General features: G+C 43.3%; 1 protein-coding gene across 1 annotated transcript in view; it reads left to right on the top strand.

Annotated features, from left to right (window-relative positions):
• The window catches only part of spon1a (spondin 1a), a 49429-nt gene extending 32092 nt beyond the window's left edge, over positions 1-17337 (top strand). The window contains exons 7-16 of the mRNA XM_084039952.1: positions 3881-3945; positions 8976-9177; positions 10848-10988; positions 12148-12223; positions 12324-12506; positions 14616-14786; positions 14879-15046; positions 15305-15469; positions 16130-16396; positions 16483-17337. Of these exons, the coding sequence (XP_083896078.1) occupies positions 3881-3945; positions 8976-9177; positions 10848-10988; positions 12148-12223; positions 12324-12506; positions 14616-14786; positions 14879-15046; positions 15305-15469; positions 16130-16396; positions 16483-16646 (1602 nt within the window). The 3' untranslated portion in view covers positions 16647-17337. The remainder of the gene's footprint in view (positions 1-3880; positions 3946-8975; positions 9178-10847; positions 10989-12147; positions 12224-12323; positions 12507-14615; positions 14787-14878; positions 15047-15304; positions 15470-16129; positions 16397-16482) is intronic.
• The last annotated feature ends 216 nt before the right edge of the window (positions 17338-17553 follow it).

Raw genomic sequence — 17553 nt, 5'->3', positions numbered from 1 at the left:
GACAGGCGAGAAACAAGGGACCAGTTACATTGCTAATAGGGTTCAGCTTTGGACCTCCCTGTCATTACTGGAAAACACTCAGCCAGGGTTTTCTTACACCTAATCCTTGAAATGCTATCCCTCTCTGCCTCCCTGTGTCATTAACCAGGAAGTGGATTCAGAAATTATTCCACCAAACGGGGAATGCTTTAATTAGTGGTGCAAGATGTCTAATTAACAGTTGATCAAAAGATCCCTCGGTTACTGTTTTAAATGGCATGCATGGCATGTTTGCACATGCTAAAAAACATTTACCAAAACAAAAATCAAGAAAAAATACATTTATGAAGAAAAGTGCTTAATAGCCAGTGCAAATAGAGCGGCAAGCTTCAGGACGAGCTTCCAAACTATCAATGTATTGATCCCGGGGGTGAGGATTAAGTGTGTAAAATATAGTAATATAAGACATGAATAAATAATGCAATATGGTACGTTGTACATATAAATATACATTTTACAATGGAAGTCTAGAATTCTATCTAGACGAGGTAAGGGTATCTATAATGCTCTCCTGTATGAATGTGTTAAAGGTCTGTCTTGGTTTAAGCAGCGAATGATTAAATGATTGTACGGAGCGTGCTCCACGATGAACACGGTCAATAAGGGCAGCTGTTGACGTCAGCTCGCCGTTGGAGGGTTTTATAACCTTCTTCCCTGCTAATTGGTGTGAGATGGCACCTGATATAGCACACGTTGAATCGGAGTGGTTGAACATCGACATTGTTTTTCTTGTATAAGCCCTGCTTACAGTATTAGAGCTGGTTTTGAGGGCCAGCTTTACCAAAATCATATGGAACCTCAACAATCCAATAAAGTTACTTTTTTCCAGCTTTGTTCAGAAATGTTCTGTACCAAAACATTTGTAGGAGGAGTTCTCAAGAAACAAGGAGGACAAACCCACATAAGCTTTATAGTTGAGATCTCTGAGCTCTTTGACATTCTGTGTCGGTCATACTTGTTCATTGAGAAATTAATTCGAGTCTTGGCATTCGGCTTCGGCGTGCAGGTGTCGGAGTGGTTAGAGCCCGTGTACGAACGTACATACGCAGCAGACCCCGGTTGAAATCCTGACCTTTCCTGCATGTCACACCCCCCTCTCTCTCGTTTCCTATCTGTCCACTGCTAATAAAGGCGTCTATGCCTAAAAAAAGTACAAAAAGCAGGATGGGAGATACAAAGCAAATATAAATATTAGTAATCTTTACTTTTATGATGAAATAATGATTACTTTATCCTCATGATAGATTGCTGGTGAAAAATATTTTACTGTATGTGTAAAACGGAAATCAAAAGCAAAATCAATCCAGTTAAGTTGTCTCCATTTTATTCTTTCTTATATAACGGTGTGAAAAATGTTTTCTTTTCAAATGGAAGAAATAAAAAAAATAAATCAGTCGTATAAAAACAGAACAATGCTAAGAAAGATAAAGAAATGTCTGATGATTTGTAACAATACATATCAGTGTCAAAAGCAGTGCATGAGGGTGAACGTTCCCTGACATGATAGATAATATTATGTATTATAAGGTGACACCTTGATTGTGTAATGCTCTTGATTTGGACAAATCTTTTAATGACTAATATGAAAAAACATATGAAAGTCAATTCCAAATGCAAATTCCACCATAAACTTACTCCAATCATTGATTATAATTCAAAATATGAATTCTATTACATTTTATTGAAATATTCCTTGATGTATCTTTGTACTGCAAAGTGCCGATCACAGCAGTTTGTCAACCTGAAAGTCCACTGTATGTTTACTTTTACACAGCCGGTCAACCAGAAACCAACGAGTCAACTCTCATTTAGGAATCATGGAATGTTTCAGTGTCTCGTGATCTTCGCAACGTTGGCAATTAAAAGGAAATAAAAGGTCAATGACTGTCCTTCGGGGCACATGAGAACCTGGCTTGATGAGCTCCATAGCTTGCAGACAAATTCTGCAATTAATTACTAAACATCCAACATTCCATCACAATGTCTGGGGAGTTACTTAGTGATGGGATCTAGTAATTAGTAAGTAATGACGGGAAATACTGGATCACATCCTCTGTATTGATTCTAGAGACTTTCTACATTTGACTGACTAACACTTACTCTGTTGCCTGTTTTATACACAGTGTTTTATAGAGGGAGAGTTTATCTCAGTGGTATCACACGTTGAGGAATGTAATAATAATACATAGGTTTGATATAGTGCTTTTCAAGGTGGTTTCTATGGTTGTGTTAAGTATGACAATTACTTTAAATTGAAAATGATAAAAGACTGTATTTAAGCAATCTGTTGCTGTGACAACGGGATTACTACATGTCTGCTGGGCTTGTGGGGGAGGTCCTGGCAGTGCTGGGTGTGTGTGCGGATACACACTTAGTTCCATTTAGTCCATGCTTTAAAGGTTTCCATGATGAATAACCTCTATTATATGTAATAGTTTAGTGCTGAGGACAAAAAAGTCCATTTTCTTTGGCTAAATCCACTGAAAAGGTTCAGCTTGATTTAAGAGTCCAGGGTCCTGGGCAGTTTGCTTGTTCTTGGTATAATGAGCTGGGTTCCCCATCCACGGTGACTTGAGCCATACATCTTTAACATCCTTCACATATCTGGAGACATATATCCATTTCTGACAAGTGAATAGAGGCTGTAGGAAAGTGAGAGTCGGAAACACAACGCTCTTCTTTAAGAAGAAAAGTCGGATTATGCATGACACCTTGAGCAAGGAGTCCAAACGCTCCTATTCTTATTGACAGCTGCACCACTTTAAAACCCCCACACTGGTCTCCACTTTGATATTTTATAATCACGTCATAGCGGGGAAATGCATTTTCTCACCTTTTCTCACCTTCAAAGCAGAATCATGCCAATTTTTCACAATCCTAGCAGGCTGGGCTGATTTTAAAAGCCCACTGAACATACGACCATTCAGCTCTCGTTATTGTGGGCTGATCAAGAGCAAAGTAGAGAGAGATAGACAAGGAGAGAGAGAGAGAGAGAGAGAGAGAGAGACTGAAAAAACATGTTGTTTCTGCGGTTGCAGGTGCAGAACATGAAATATGTCCTTTTCAGCAGTTATGATTCGCATCTTGACAGTTCAATTTGTTCTGCAAATGGCTGCCAAAAGACTAAATTCTTTTTATGTCTCGCTCACTATCCTTGTCACTGTCTTGGACGCTGCTGGTTGTGAGGTATCTGTTTGACTCAGTGCAATGTTTTCTACTCTTCTCTGAGAAGACCTGTATTTCTAAGCTGCTTTCTTTTCAACTCCGGCCAAGGAAACCGGATGGCCAAAACCCTCAACATGCATTTAAGAGAGAGATGGTCCAATAAAAACAAGATTCTCTCTTTCTGTATACTCTATTGTAACTTGAGAAGCTGCATAACTGTCACAGCTCTAGTTTATCTTCAAAACGGATGTTTCCTCGTGTCGGAGAACGAACCCAAACACTGTTTGAATTCACCAGGAACCTGAACCCAAAGTAGCACCTCGACTCTTCCACTTGTCAACAGCTACTCATTTTGAGTCTCACTGAATATGAAGTCATAGTGAATGAAATGGTTACTCGATAGTGTAAATCTTCTTGTCAGATTTGCCGCAATCCAATTCTATAACACCAGAGCAAGAGATGGAGGCGCTGTCATTTTGGTTCCTGGGAAACACATTATACAAAACATCATTTTCTGACATCATTGCAACAACTTAGCACGTTGTGAATATACATAGACACGTTTTTGATTTGTGACAGTCTTCTTCCCCTCTGTGGGCTTTGGACTGAAAGGTTTGAACGACCCTTCCACTAGCAGAATTTGTTGAGTATGTCTTTTTGTCCGTCTCTCCTGCAGGGTGATGATGTCCTGACCGTCATCAAAATGAAAGCCCAGTGGCCGGCCTGGCAACCTCTAAATGTGTAAGTAATGCTCACCACACATCTGCTACTGACTTCTGCTAGTTTTGCAAGTTTAATCAAATAAAATTGCACAAAAATCCTCTCCATTTATATCCACTGTTTTACAAAGTTTCCACGCACACCCAGTAAATCCTTCTGTTCTTCTTATTAAAGCTATCATGGGTCTTCAGTCACCATGGAGACCAGATAACTAATCATCCTACTGTAGACAGTTAAACACCAGGTGTAATCTTTACACACAGAGATTCCCTGTGGCTGATGAATTGTATATATTGTATCAAGGAAATTTAATTCCCTTTCCATTTCATGAGTTATACTTAACTCCCACCTCTACTCATGTAACTTGGATGTAAATGAGATGATAATAATAGACAGGAGGAAATGTACAGAATGGAGCTCCAAAGTCAAGTAAAAAGCCATACTCTTTTTTTTCTAGTTCTGTCTTTAAATTCAAAAGTAGGTAATACATATGTACAGATGACATAAAGTAGTTTGTAGGAAGTAGTTGATTGAACGCTGACCTTTAACAGCCACATCTGGGCATCTGGGTCCATGGACAACCTGCTCCTCTGCTTTAATTTGACTGTGGTGTTTGGCATTTGAAGTAGCAATAAATCACTCATTTTGAGCCAGATGCACTGGTTTAAACATGTTCCTTAGTAGAAATGTCTATTATCTTAAGTGATTTTCAAGTCATACCACATTAAAATGACTGAAACTGAGTATTAATCAACATTATTCTATGAGGGAGGATCAGCCATTTAGATATAAAGCATCCACAACTTGTAGTTAGCTAGTGGATCTACATGGTTAACTGCTGGTAAACCTCTTAATAGGAATGGCTTTACACAGAACTGGAGGTCCCACGGTTTTACAGCTTATGGTTTGGGAACATACAAAAACAAGTTGGTATCCAAAGCTGGACCCAGAGCTTGCTGATCAGAGAAAACCCAGCTCAAAGGTGTCCTAAAACTGCCAGCCACAACATGCTTACAGTGTGCATTTAAAATATCCATTTAATGTCTTATTCATGAGAAAAACAAGAAGCTTGTCGGTTCAGCTGGCTCAAAAGCACCGCAGTGTTAAAGGCCTCTGCGGTGCCGTTTCCTCGTCCACGGGGCCTCGGCGAGGGCCAAGACTTCGGTCTCCAAAGGAAAGAACACAGAAAAAGAAGCAATGATATCCACTAATTAGCTTACTGTGCTGAACGAGCAACAAATTGTTTCACAGCAGATCCACGGTGTTGGTCTGGAGGGTATGGAAGTGTCCTCGCCTTGGACGTAGGCGAGAGAACGTCTACGAATTACTCCACCAATTGGAAGACGTATCTTGTTAAGTCTTAAAAGAGCCTTTAGAGAGATCATTAGCTTTATAATGAGCTGCATAAAAAACGTATAGATGCATCTTTAAGTTATGGCATGTTTCATCGTTGGATGCTTGTGTTTGTGTGTTATAGTTCCAGTAATACATTGTAAATGTGGACATGTCTGTATAAAAAGGTAATTTTGCTGACATGTAACAGCTTTTTTCCCTTAATTAGAGTTAATTATTGTCAATTATGAGAGATGGGGAGATAAGGGCACACAGAATAAGGAAGTGATTGAATAAAGCTTTGGTTAAGACTGGGGTTTAATTATATTGGCGGTGCTTCTTTTGTTAGGTTAGTGCATCCTCTTAAACCAAGCTTTGAATTTAATTTGGCTATGAGGAGTAAAGATGATTGCAGGAACAAAGGGCAAAGCAGCAGAAACACAGGAGGGGAGTCGGCTGGGAGATGAGAAAGGAATGCAGCTAAAGAAGTGACAACCATTACAACACACATTACAGCAGTGTGTCCACAGCGATGGCTCCTCTGAGACCCAACACGTAATAAGGAAAGGGAAATAAACTAGTATGGTACGAGTATGGTAAGAATTTATTAGACAGAAAGTAAGGTATTCAAGACGGGTCACTGAGTCATTTATCAATAAAAGAAGATTAAACAATAAAGTGGAACGAACACATGTGAGGTTGTATGCGTGGGGTATATTGTGTGTGTTCTGTGTCCTACAGCTGCTTTGGCATCACACGTCCCACTCGACAGTCCTTTCACATCATGTTCGACTCGGACGGGAATGCACATTCCCCCCGAAATTTAAAATCTTGTGTTTTTTAATTAGTTTTTCAATCTGATCTCAGTCAGCATGTAGCCTAAAAAGTCAGTGATTATAATAGAGCTCAGGCAAGCAAAAATGGTCACAAATCATCACAGCCTTCCCGACCTCGCAGGTGTCTGAGGCAGAATTATTAATATTAATAACTCCAAGGAAGCACGCCAACGTAGACCCAACCAGAGAACGGTGTTACAGTAGATCTCAGAGGCTCGTAGACGAGGGGAACGCCTCCGAAACATCTCAACAACACTCGTGGAACTACAAGTGTCTTCACATCAAATAATAGCTTGGAAGAAAGTAACACTGTAAATATCTGACATATACCAAGGCTGAATCTGAAATCACGCCCTACTCACCGTATGCTGGACTATATCGTGAGTTTGCCATTTTGTAATGCTGTCGGAACGTAAATTGAGGATGATTATACCCTGTATAGTAGACTCAAACTACCACAATTCATCTTGAAAAGTGTTGTATAACCAACGACGACTAACTAGCATTATAGACCATCATGCATTGCGTTGAAGGAACAATGACAGATTGACGAGAGTGGAGAGAGCAGCGTGATCGATGGGTTGTGGTGCAAATATAGTATATTTAATGTGAGTAGAACACAAACAGCCACAGAGTACTTTGATTTGTTTCTGTCATTGGGAAAATACACTCATTGGCCCCATATTAACACATAAACAATACAACCCCTAGACATATAAGCAACCATCACTGTTCACCAGTGGAACTTTCATTCACTCTGAATTCACTCTCATTCAGTCAGAGAATGGAACGCGGCGTATATCAGAAATATCGTATAATTAGAGCGTACTTCTAAGGTCACTCTGCCTCCGCTCCATCTAGACAAAAAGCTCGGTGTGTTCTGATGGCTGTCTAAACTCTCTGAAGGACGTCGGGTCAGTGTCTATGTTTAAGTTATGGCATGGAGCTGCATTTGCTGAAAGTAGAGATGGGTCTGTTATTCAGGCCGTGACATTTAAATGTTGGTTACTTCACCGACTACCTAGACAAAGACCAGTAGAAGGCACTGACGTAGCAGGTGAACACCCTGCCTGTCCAACGGAAACCCTGCATGTGTGCCACCACACATAACTGACACGTAACACGTAAAGCTCCCTTGTAAAAATGTATAAATCTGTCCTTAACTGAATGACATTGTTAGGACAGTCTGTTCAGCTCATTCTGGTCCTGTACGAACCTTTTATTCAAACACACGTAGCAAGAATCAATCTCAAACACTAACAAATGGACACCAGATTCAGACCAGAACAATGCCAAGTGAGCCGTGTAGTCTCTTCTAGACCTTGGTACACTAGATAACACAGTCCTTACAAGGCTTTGTTGCAGGTACCCTCCCACTTTCTGCCAAATCACTTCATCCTGGGTTAAAATGGTAACGTATACGACGGCTACAGTAGCTCCATGGCACTCAGCTGGCTGCCTGTCATCTCCCCACTCCCACTCTCTCCTGTCAGGTATCTCTCTAATAACCACAGGACTGCTTTGGTCTTCTGTGGGTATGCATTTGATGAAGCAGCTGAAAAAGTAAGCTGGTTGTCATCGGTGAGAAATAAGGAGCTTTTGAAGACAAGAATATAGCCATTAATGAGCTACCTTCTTTATTTCTGTCACCTTCAGAACTACTATCTGGGTTTGATGGCAACATATTGTATGGGTGTTTATGTGTTATAGCAATAGTGTGTGTGTGTGTGTGTGTGTGTGTGTGTGTGTGTGTGTGTGTGTGTGTGTGTGTGTGTGTGTGTGTGTGTGTGTGTGTGTGTGTGTGTGTGTGTGTGTGTGTGTGTGTGCTATGCTCTACTTACTACAATGCAACAAAGTATTTTTGCATTGAAGAATAATTACACTTGAGGTTTTTTAAAAACCTGTTGACCATACAAACCATGACCGTTGAATAATAAACCGGTAAAAGGTCTACATTCATATCAACACCTCTCAAAAAAGCATGCACACATTTAGAAACGGCAACATATTTAAACACAGAAGCTTTAGCCGTCTGATACTCGCTGCAGTACTCTCTGAGCAGAGTCGGGCTGGGTTCCCGGAGGATTAGGGCTGTTTCCTCGGAGGCCATCGTTAGTGTAGTGAGCAAGGCAGCACTGAGGTGAAGTCAAATGGAGCATGAGGACGAGTGAAAACGAATCACCGGCGAATTGTCCGTTTCAAAAAGAATCTCCCCGCTCCTAATTAATCTGGTATTGGCTGGGAAAACTCTTAATTAGTCCAGCTGTCAATCATTAGTCAAGACAGATGGTCAGGTGTGTGTGTGTGTGTGTGTGTGTGTGTGTGTGTGTGTGTGTGTGTGTGTGTGTGTGTGTGTGTGTGTGTGTGTGTGTGTGTGTGTGTGTGTGTGTGTGTGTGTGTGTGTGTGTGTGTGTGTGTGTGTGTGTGTTCACATGAAGTAAGTTGTACTTTCTAATGTTCAGGTTGTAGTACTGGTAACATGCCCAATAATCATAACAGACTGGAGGCCAAAGCTCTTGTGTGAACACGGCCGGCGGATTGAAACCTTCCCACTGACCTACAGACTCTCATTCAGGGTCTGATATGAATCGATTGGCTCGTGGGCGTGTTTTTCTTCCTGTTAACCAGGCACATTGTCAGTACAATGTCAAAACTTGAGACTTTTCCTCTTGTATTTACGCTTTGTTGGCCGTTTGAGGAAAACTTGCTGGTGAAGGGCAAACAGATCTTTGTGATAGCTTCGGTTCAGGCTGGACAGCTCATTTAAAGTGCAGGAGGTGCAGCCAAGCCTCGGGTCTTCTGAAGGACACGCCTTCGTGGGTCGGTTTCTCTCCTTTACTCCAACGTACAAACAGATCTCTCCCCCCCCCCCTTCTTCCTCAGGCGTGCCGCCCCCTCGGCTGAGTTCTCCGTGGACCGGAACCGCCACCTCATGTCCTTCCTGACCATGTTGGGACCCAGTCCGGACTGGAACGTGGGTCTGTCTGCTGAGGATCTGTGTACTAAGGAGTGTGGTTGGGTCCAGAGGGTGGTCCAGGACCTGATCCCCTGGGATGCAGGCACTGACAGTGGGGTGACGTATGAGGTCAGTCAGAACATTGAATCATTTTGAAGATAATTACGTAAAACTGTAGCTTATTAAATCATGATTTGCTCCTAAACCAGCATACAAACATCAAGAATGCAACTTAAGTATTTTACATGTGCTTGTGTAAGTGTTGGGATGTTACATGAGGGTGCAACACAACTTAGATGTACTGCATGTTAAATGTTCCCAGTGATCATTATTTTCAAATTAAAAAAAACTCCATCACCATTGTAATGTATCTATTTGGGATCTATTTTAATAGCGCAGTAATAGCCCTGCGTGCTACACGTCTATGCCAGGTGATTACAGGTGATAACACACGCTGTGTGAAGCTGAGCTCCATCTTTATTTCTAGGAGTTGTTGGAAACACAACAACCATCATCATGCAGGGAAACAGAGGTTCCAACACCCACAATCCCACAGCGACAGCAGCCTTCAGCAAACTGCGCTCCTCTCCACCTTTTACACCCGGGATAACCTTCCTCCTCACTCTCATCACCAGCCGAGTCTCTCCTTCACACTCGCACTTTCACCTTGTCATCACGCCACCCTCTTCCTCCTCATCTGCCTGTCTGCTCACATTCACCATCGCTCCCTCTCTCACCTCCTCACACGCTGCCAGTTTGCAACAATCCCGGTGTCATCACCCATCCCAATCCTCCTTTAACAGCCTCGCACGCCTTCCCCCCTCCTCCCCTCGCCCTGACTCGCTGCACGCTCGCCGTCTCCGGTCAGCACGAACAGATCAGTGTGCATGTTTGACCACACGCTCTCTGATGACACGTGTGGAATCTGTGGCTGAGCCCTGGGAGCTCACCATCAACCCGCTCAACTGTGCACTGAAAGGAACTCTCAAAATGTCTGTTCAAACTGGTATTTTCATCATCCCGGATGTCCATCGTGAAATCATGTTCATAAATCCACAAGAAAAAGCTTCTTATAACTACATAACCTGCCAGAAAACCCTCACACGTGTTAGACTTCTGCAGGATTAAAGGGATTCAGTGATAGTATGTAACATCTCCTGTAATCTGACTTTAAGATATCCTTTTTGACCAAATACACAACATCATGAAGTAGATGCTGACAAAAGGAATATTGCCGTATCCTCGCTTGAATAATAAGTGCTCAAACTGTCCAACCCATTGATCTGAGAACAACTACACAGAACACTCAACTAGCATGTTTTTCAGAATGATCAATGCAAGACATTTCCAAAAATGTGTTGACGACAGTGGAAGAGGCTGCTCTGGAAGTCTTCTCTGTTAGAAAACAGTGAAAGGCACAGGCCTGGAACAGAGATCCATTACGTTTACTGTATCTTTTAATTAGTGACCAGTCATTACCCTTGTCCCGATCTCCCTCTCTCCCCCAAACACAAACAGAGCTGGTCTTTGCCTTTTCCCCTGTTTGGTCTCAGTGGGGGATGAAGGATGAGATGGTCTTCTGCCTCCAGACAGCCTCTGGCGGTGCTGCCTCCATCAACCCCATGCTGGCAGACCTTTACTGTTGACTAATAAGAGCATCTCCCATATACACTCCCCCCACTTTGTCACTTGTCCTTTGTGGAACTTGTGTTTTGTAACTTTGAGTGACTTTGTGCTCATTGTAATGTATTTTTAAACCAAACCCACAGCTTTGTGTTGTTTTTGTGTGCTTCTTTTAGTCTCCCAACAAGCCCATTCCATCCAAGGACAAGATCCGTCCCCTGACCAGTCTGGATCATCCACAGAGTCCTTTCTATGATCCCGAGGGGGGCCCCATCACTCCAGTGGCCAGGGTGATAGTGGAACGCATCGCCAGGAAGGTCCGCCTGTCTTCATAGCAGCATCTGCATCACAGCAACACTTTTTAAACAGATAACGGCCGTCATTCAGTGCTTGTGATTGATGACACGACTTGGCCTGTATATTACTGCAGAGGGCAGTACAGTGACACGGTCCTTGTTGTTTGTTGTACTTTCAGCACAGCAACGAACAAGTTCACTCTTTTGTTTTAATGCCTCACTGATAAATCAGCCACACTTGATATTAAAATAGAACTGACATCCTTTACTATCCGTCAGCATCAAAGTGCTTCAAAAGCAAAGATGGAGAGGAGGAGGGGGGGGGCGGGGTACCTTTCCTTTTTCTATATCAACACTCAGCAGGTGTGACAGTGAGTTCATTGCTGTCCATCAATACAGCAATGAAGAGGAAGCAGTGGGAGCACCTGTCATATATATATATATATATATATATATATACACTGTATATATATAGACGTTTCAAAGATTGTATTTATATTATCAAAGGTCAGTTTTTAGAGGTTGTCCATTTCAAGTATATCAAAACTTGATGTCCTGTGATATTAATACATAAATATTATATTTTAATAGAGGAGAGAGTGATGTATTGAAATGATATGGTTTGTGCCTCTCAGCTATCAGGTCACCCTGAATGTTCTTACCAAACACCGCCATGTAAATTATTCTTACCGTATATAAAGAATAATACATCAAATCATGTCTAAAATGTGTTGTAAAGCAGCTCGGCCAATGCAAATGACACAGCGCATTGAAAAAAATGCATGTCCTGTATTAAAATTCACTCTATGACAAATTACCTTTTCAAATTATAATTTGGAGGGAAGTGTGGCTGCAAGCCAGACGGTGCTAAAAGGTTTGCAGTCCTTCAGTGGCATCTAGAGGCAACTGTGGGGACTTTATTCCTTCTCACCACAACGCATCATTTACATACAGACACACACACACTTAGTGGACAGAATGCATGGACTCCACACCATGCACCGTATTCTCCCTGTGTTTTGTGTGGAAACCACAAGTATAAGTCCATGCTGGTGTACATCCCGTCATTACTGTGTGTGTGTGTGTGTGTGTGTGTGTGTGTGTGTGTGTGTGTGTGTGTGTGTGTGTGTGTGTGTGTGTGTGTGTGTCCCCGTCCCCGTCCCCGTCCCCGTCCCCACAGGGCGAACAGTGCAACATTGTGCCAGACAATGTGGATGACATCGTAGCAGACATTGCCCAGGAGGAGAAAGAGGAAGGTCTGGATCCTGCTCCCATGTCCGTCTCTCCCATGTCTTTTACAACGACTACCACAGTGAGGCTGTTATAGCATCGTTATCCCCTTTCCCCATCTTACAGATGATACCCCTGAGACCTGTATCTACTCCAACTGGTCTCCGTGGTCCGCCTGCAGTTCAGCCACTTGTGAGAAGGGCAAGCGGATGAGGCAAAGGATGCTGAAGGCCCAGTTGGACCTGAGCGTGCCCTGCCCCCACACACAGGACTTTGAACCTTGCATGGGGCCTGGATGCAGTGATGAAGGCGAGTATCCATCTAAAGACTGGAGGCTAATGTGTTCATGAGGAAAACAAAACAAAGCCCAAGAAGCAGATGATGTAAAAGACATCTGAATTTTCCAGAAGTTCAACATCTGCTTCGCGCCTTAATGAGCATATTTAATCTTGAGTTATCATCATTTCAACCTTTGAAAAGTGTTTCTTCCATTCATGTTCTGACACAAATCTGAAAAGTGTTGGCATTTTCAAAAACTCTCCTGCCATTAATAATCCTCACGGTACATTCTACTGCAGCAATGAAGCGAGAGCAGCAGGCAAAGAGAGCACTTTGTTTGCGTGGTAGGGGTTTGAGATTTGATTTGTTGAAGTGTGTTCAACACTTTGATGGACAGTGAGTCGTTGGAGGCTGGAACTGTGGGGGGGGTCTGAATTCATCGTCTGGGTCCTGTCAGCCTGGAGGGGAGGCGACAGCCTGACTCCCATGACTTTCATGACATTGTGTGGGTCGGATACCTGAATGTGTTTCAGCTGAACACGGAGGTTAATCAGGCTAAGATGCCGTAGCACAGGATGCTCTCGGCTCTGGCAGGTAGAAGAGCAGCATCACGACACCAAAGCTGTTAGTACAAAACAGTATCAGATACACTGGACTGTCATCCTGCTTTTTTATATTATAGGATGATTTATTTCACCTATGGGTCCAAAAGCAACTGTTGATGAATTTTTAATATAGCAAAAGTAATTTAGAAGTCATTGCATGGTGACTTCATTCACTGTGACTAGAAAAGCCTGATTTCCCGTCCTTCCATCCAGGCAGCCTGTTCCCAACGGCAGCTTCACTCCACTCAGTTTTGTCTCTCCCTTTTTGCCACAGATAGCGACAGAACAGTAGAGACAAAGATCTGATAGCTCCGTCAGTCTCTGATCTGGGAGCGTCAAGACATTGCAGCCTACCCTGGGGGCAAGTCTGTAAATATTATATTAGATTTATAGACAAGTAATGTGATCTATCCTCAGAACTTACTGGAAGACAAAGCAAGACATTAAGAACGGGAACGGTGTGAGAACTGATGGATTTATAGGCAGAGACCTGACAGTAATACACATTTACATTTACGGGCATTTAGCAGACGCTATGTTTAAATGGAAAGTTAGATCAGACAGAAGAAATCAACATGTCAACATGGCCGAAACATGGAGACCACCACCTGTATGAATTGTATGACAAATGGTGCATTTTAGGGAATTTTCATGAATTGTCCATTTACAGTTGTTGTAGTGTAAAGAGTAGAAGAAGACTTCCAGTGGCTTATTATCCTGGTTAGAATGGTGACATTGCCATGTACATTTAGATTATTGAAACGGATTCAAAGAATCTTATTTTTTCCTTTATTGTGTCCATTTATGGCGTGGTTTAGTACAATTAAAGCTATGGTCTACGATTTGGAATTTTAGAAATTGACCAATGGGAGCCGTTGCTCCAGAAGGCTCCCATTGGCTCGTACCCTCCATCCAATCCCCTCGTCTCCCCTGCTCCTCGTCATCCCGCCTCGTCGAATCGTGGAACACTGAGGGGAGGGGTTTGGTTGGGGGGGGGGGCGGGATGCTTTTTTCAAATCTGTCTCAGAGGCTCACCTGATTTTCAGAATGTCGACCATAGCTTTAATGAATTCCTTCAAAGCAGACCAGGAATCTGCATGTAAGCCTTATGGTTGGGGAGCTCTTCCTGATTAATCCTGATGAGTTATTTTAGGCGTTTTCTACGAGACGGGGGCTCAGAGGTTAATACACAGATTTGCTGCCTCAACCAAACCGTTTCCAGCAGTCACTTCCTGTCAACACTGATGACTGTCCTAATGACTAAGGACACATCAAGGCAGGCGCTACCTTTCCAAAACAGCGCTGCCTATGTGGACCTGCTTTTGTCTGTGATGACACAGAGCCAAATGGGTGTCTAAACCAGGAAATGAAGATAATAAAGCCATTGGAGACATTTATTCGAGCTGATGGAGAGACAACATCCAGAAGAAACACCTATTAAGCTACTTTCATCCGCCCTTAAATCATTTTGTCATTTAGCAGCATCGCTGCCCTCTCTCGAAGCTCGCTGACATCGTTGTCATTTGACCTGTAGATGCTTCCACCTGCATGCTGTCGGAGTGGATCACCTGGTCTCCCTGCAGCTTGTCCTGTGGGATGGGAACCCGGTCCCGGGAGCGTTATGTGAAGCAGTTCCCTGATGATGGCTCAGTCTGCAGCATGCCCACAGAGGAGACTGAGAACTGTGTGGTCAACGAGGAATGCTGTGAGTTTTCCACCGAGCTCATCAGTTCACACGACGGGTGTTAATGGAAGGATCACTGTGGGTTTACTGTGCGTGTCTGTCCTTGGCCTTAGCTCCAAGCAGTTGTCTGGTTACAGAGTGGGGGGAATGGGACGCCTGCAGTGCCACCTGTGGGGTTGGCATGAGGAGGAGGGAGCGCACGGTGAAGATGCCTCCTGCAGACGGCTCCGTTTGTGGGACGGAGGTGCTGGAGGTGGAGAAGTGCATGATGCCAGAATGTCGTGAGTACCGGTGGTTTCAGGACCATCAGACACTTTTGGGGCACAAGGGGCCGGGAGTTGCACCGAGCCACACGGATCTTCAACTAAACTTGAATCAGCTTTTGTCTCCTTGTCCCTTCATGCTAGCTAGGTGCTGCTTTTTTAACTTCAATTTCATCAGTTGCTTTTGAGTTCTAATACTTCCCACATGCATACGTTTGAGGTTGTAATACATCTGAATGTCGGAGGTGTGTTTTACCGTGATCCTGTCCTGTACAGACACAATCCCTTGCATGCTGACACCGTGGTCTGACTGGAGCGACTGCAGCGTGACTTGTGGGAAGGGGTTGAGGACGCGGCAGCGCATGCTGAAGTCCCCCGTGGAGCTGGGAGAGTGTACGGAGGAGATAGAACAGGTGGAGAAGTGTATGCTCCCCGAGTGCCGTAAGTATTTCTCCGTTTCTCCATTCTATACATGTATCATTTAGGGTGAGTGCATTAAATATGACATGAAAAGGTTTACATCGGAGGTCTAACATTAGGGGAAAAAAGACTCTGAGGTGAGTCAGAGCTACAAGACCTCCGTGAAATGATGTGAGGATGTGAGGAAGAATGATGAGGTCATTTGTGAACAATGTCTTCATTACATAGATTCTTTTCCAAATATAAAAATGTCCCACATGTACATGTACCTATTTTGATGACACCCCCTAAAAACGAATTCAAGTCTGTTTGTTCATAGTAGTTGATATGTTGTTATTGGGTTTTTTCAAAAATTCCCATTTTGGCTTCCCAGCATTGGTTATCGACATCAAAGCAGTACACAATGTTAGTGTTAACGTATGTTGGCATCTTTAACCCGCTCTCCTGAGAGAAGCAAGTAAGAGAAGCTGCCGCTAACCATGAACCTGCCAGGAGAAGCACAACTTCTCACTGTGGCTCCCAAGAGAAGCATTCTCTGTGGTGGCACTGCATAATTTACGATCGACACACTGCATTCCCTATGTGGATTCATATCTAATCTAATAAGTACAGCACATGGAACACTGGCTGAAACCCTCTCATGTGTAAAACCACCTTCCTTTTGTCTCGATGTTTCCTCAGCGATAGACTGTGGCATGTCGGAGTGGACCGAGTGGTCAGAGTGCAACAAGTCTTGTGGGAAGGGTCATACGATCCGGACGCGCACGGTGAACCTGGAGCCTCAGTTTGGTGGAGACACGTGTCCCGAAACCATCCAGAGGAAGAAGTGCAAGATCAGGAAGTGCAGCCGAGGTCACGCTAACAGTGAAGAGAAGAAACGACGCAAGGAACAGCGTGAAAAGAGGAGGAGCAAACTGGGCCGAGCCGAGGTCGCCTCCGAGCATCCGGGTTGGTACACGCCACACGGACGATGACCTCAGATTCTGAGGGATGGGTTCTTCTCATACCTTTTTTCCCCCTTTCTCTATCTTTAGGGTGTAAAATGAGGCCGTGGTCGAGTTGGACTGAATGCACCAAGCTGTGCGGCGGGGGTATTCAAGAGCGGCTCATGACAGTGAAGCAGAAGTTTAAGACTGCTCAGCTGTCCAGCTGCAAGGACAGGAAGGAGATTAGGGCTTGTAATGTGCAACCCTGCTAGGAAGGAGCAGAGGAACCGGGGTGATGTGGAAGGGAGGGAGGGTGACTGGGGCTGGGAGCAGGGCAGGATGGTCGATGCACTCTGTTCAGGGCTGATCTGGCACACGCTGGAGGCTGTCGAGCTTAAATCCAGAGGTCAGCCGCCATCAAGACGAGGTGAACTGTGGATTCAAACTCGGCAGCTTCTTCTGTGCTTTTAAACTCGCTCTTATACACATAAGACTCTTTTTGCAAGATTACTGTAAACTTGTTGTGGTATAATATATCTTGAAAAATATAATTATGAATTGATTTAATAATTTAAAAAAAAAGAACTGTTATATCTTGTGGTATCCTTAAGTAGTACAGTGTATTCCAGACTTTAAAGCACAGGTGCCCAGCCATTCCAGTGTTTTATACGCCTTCAATTGTTCAGTTGTTTCTAGGACACAAATGCCCAGTTGGCTTTTTACCCAGCTTATATTATATATGACTGTACATGTAGATGCACCACGGTTGAGCTCTGTATGATTTTGAGCATTATTAGAAGATTTTTGTTATTTTTTTGCTGTGGAATTTTTTGATAAGAATGTGCCCCAAGATTCTTACCAAAGTCTTGTGTCGGTGTTTTCTAGATGTCTTCTCTTCCTTTTCCTTTTATCTCTGTTCCTCTAACATATTAATATTTTGGAATAATATCACCTTTACAATAAAAGTAAATGTGACAACTTGTCACCTGGATCTGTCTTTATTTTTAAAGGATGAAGGCGTAATGCAGACGGCCACTAGATGGCGATAACGAGCTTAAAACCTTGCTGTTCATAAGGTAATTGGTCATTCCTGCTTATACCAGCTGACTTATCCACTAACTCCGCCCTGTACCTCTCTCCATATATACTGTATGTATACATAATGGCCACAAGGGGGAG

The sequence above is a fragment of the Eutrigla gurnardus genome (genome assembly GCF_963514095.1).
Source record: "Eutrigla gurnardus genome assembly, chromosome: 1".
NCBI lineage: Eukaryota > Metazoa > Chordata > Actinopteri > Perciformes > Triglidae > Eutrigla > Eutrigla gurnardus.
The sequence above is the reverse complement of the archived record's forward strand: the minus strand, read 5'-3'. Positions and strand labels throughout refer to the sequence as shown.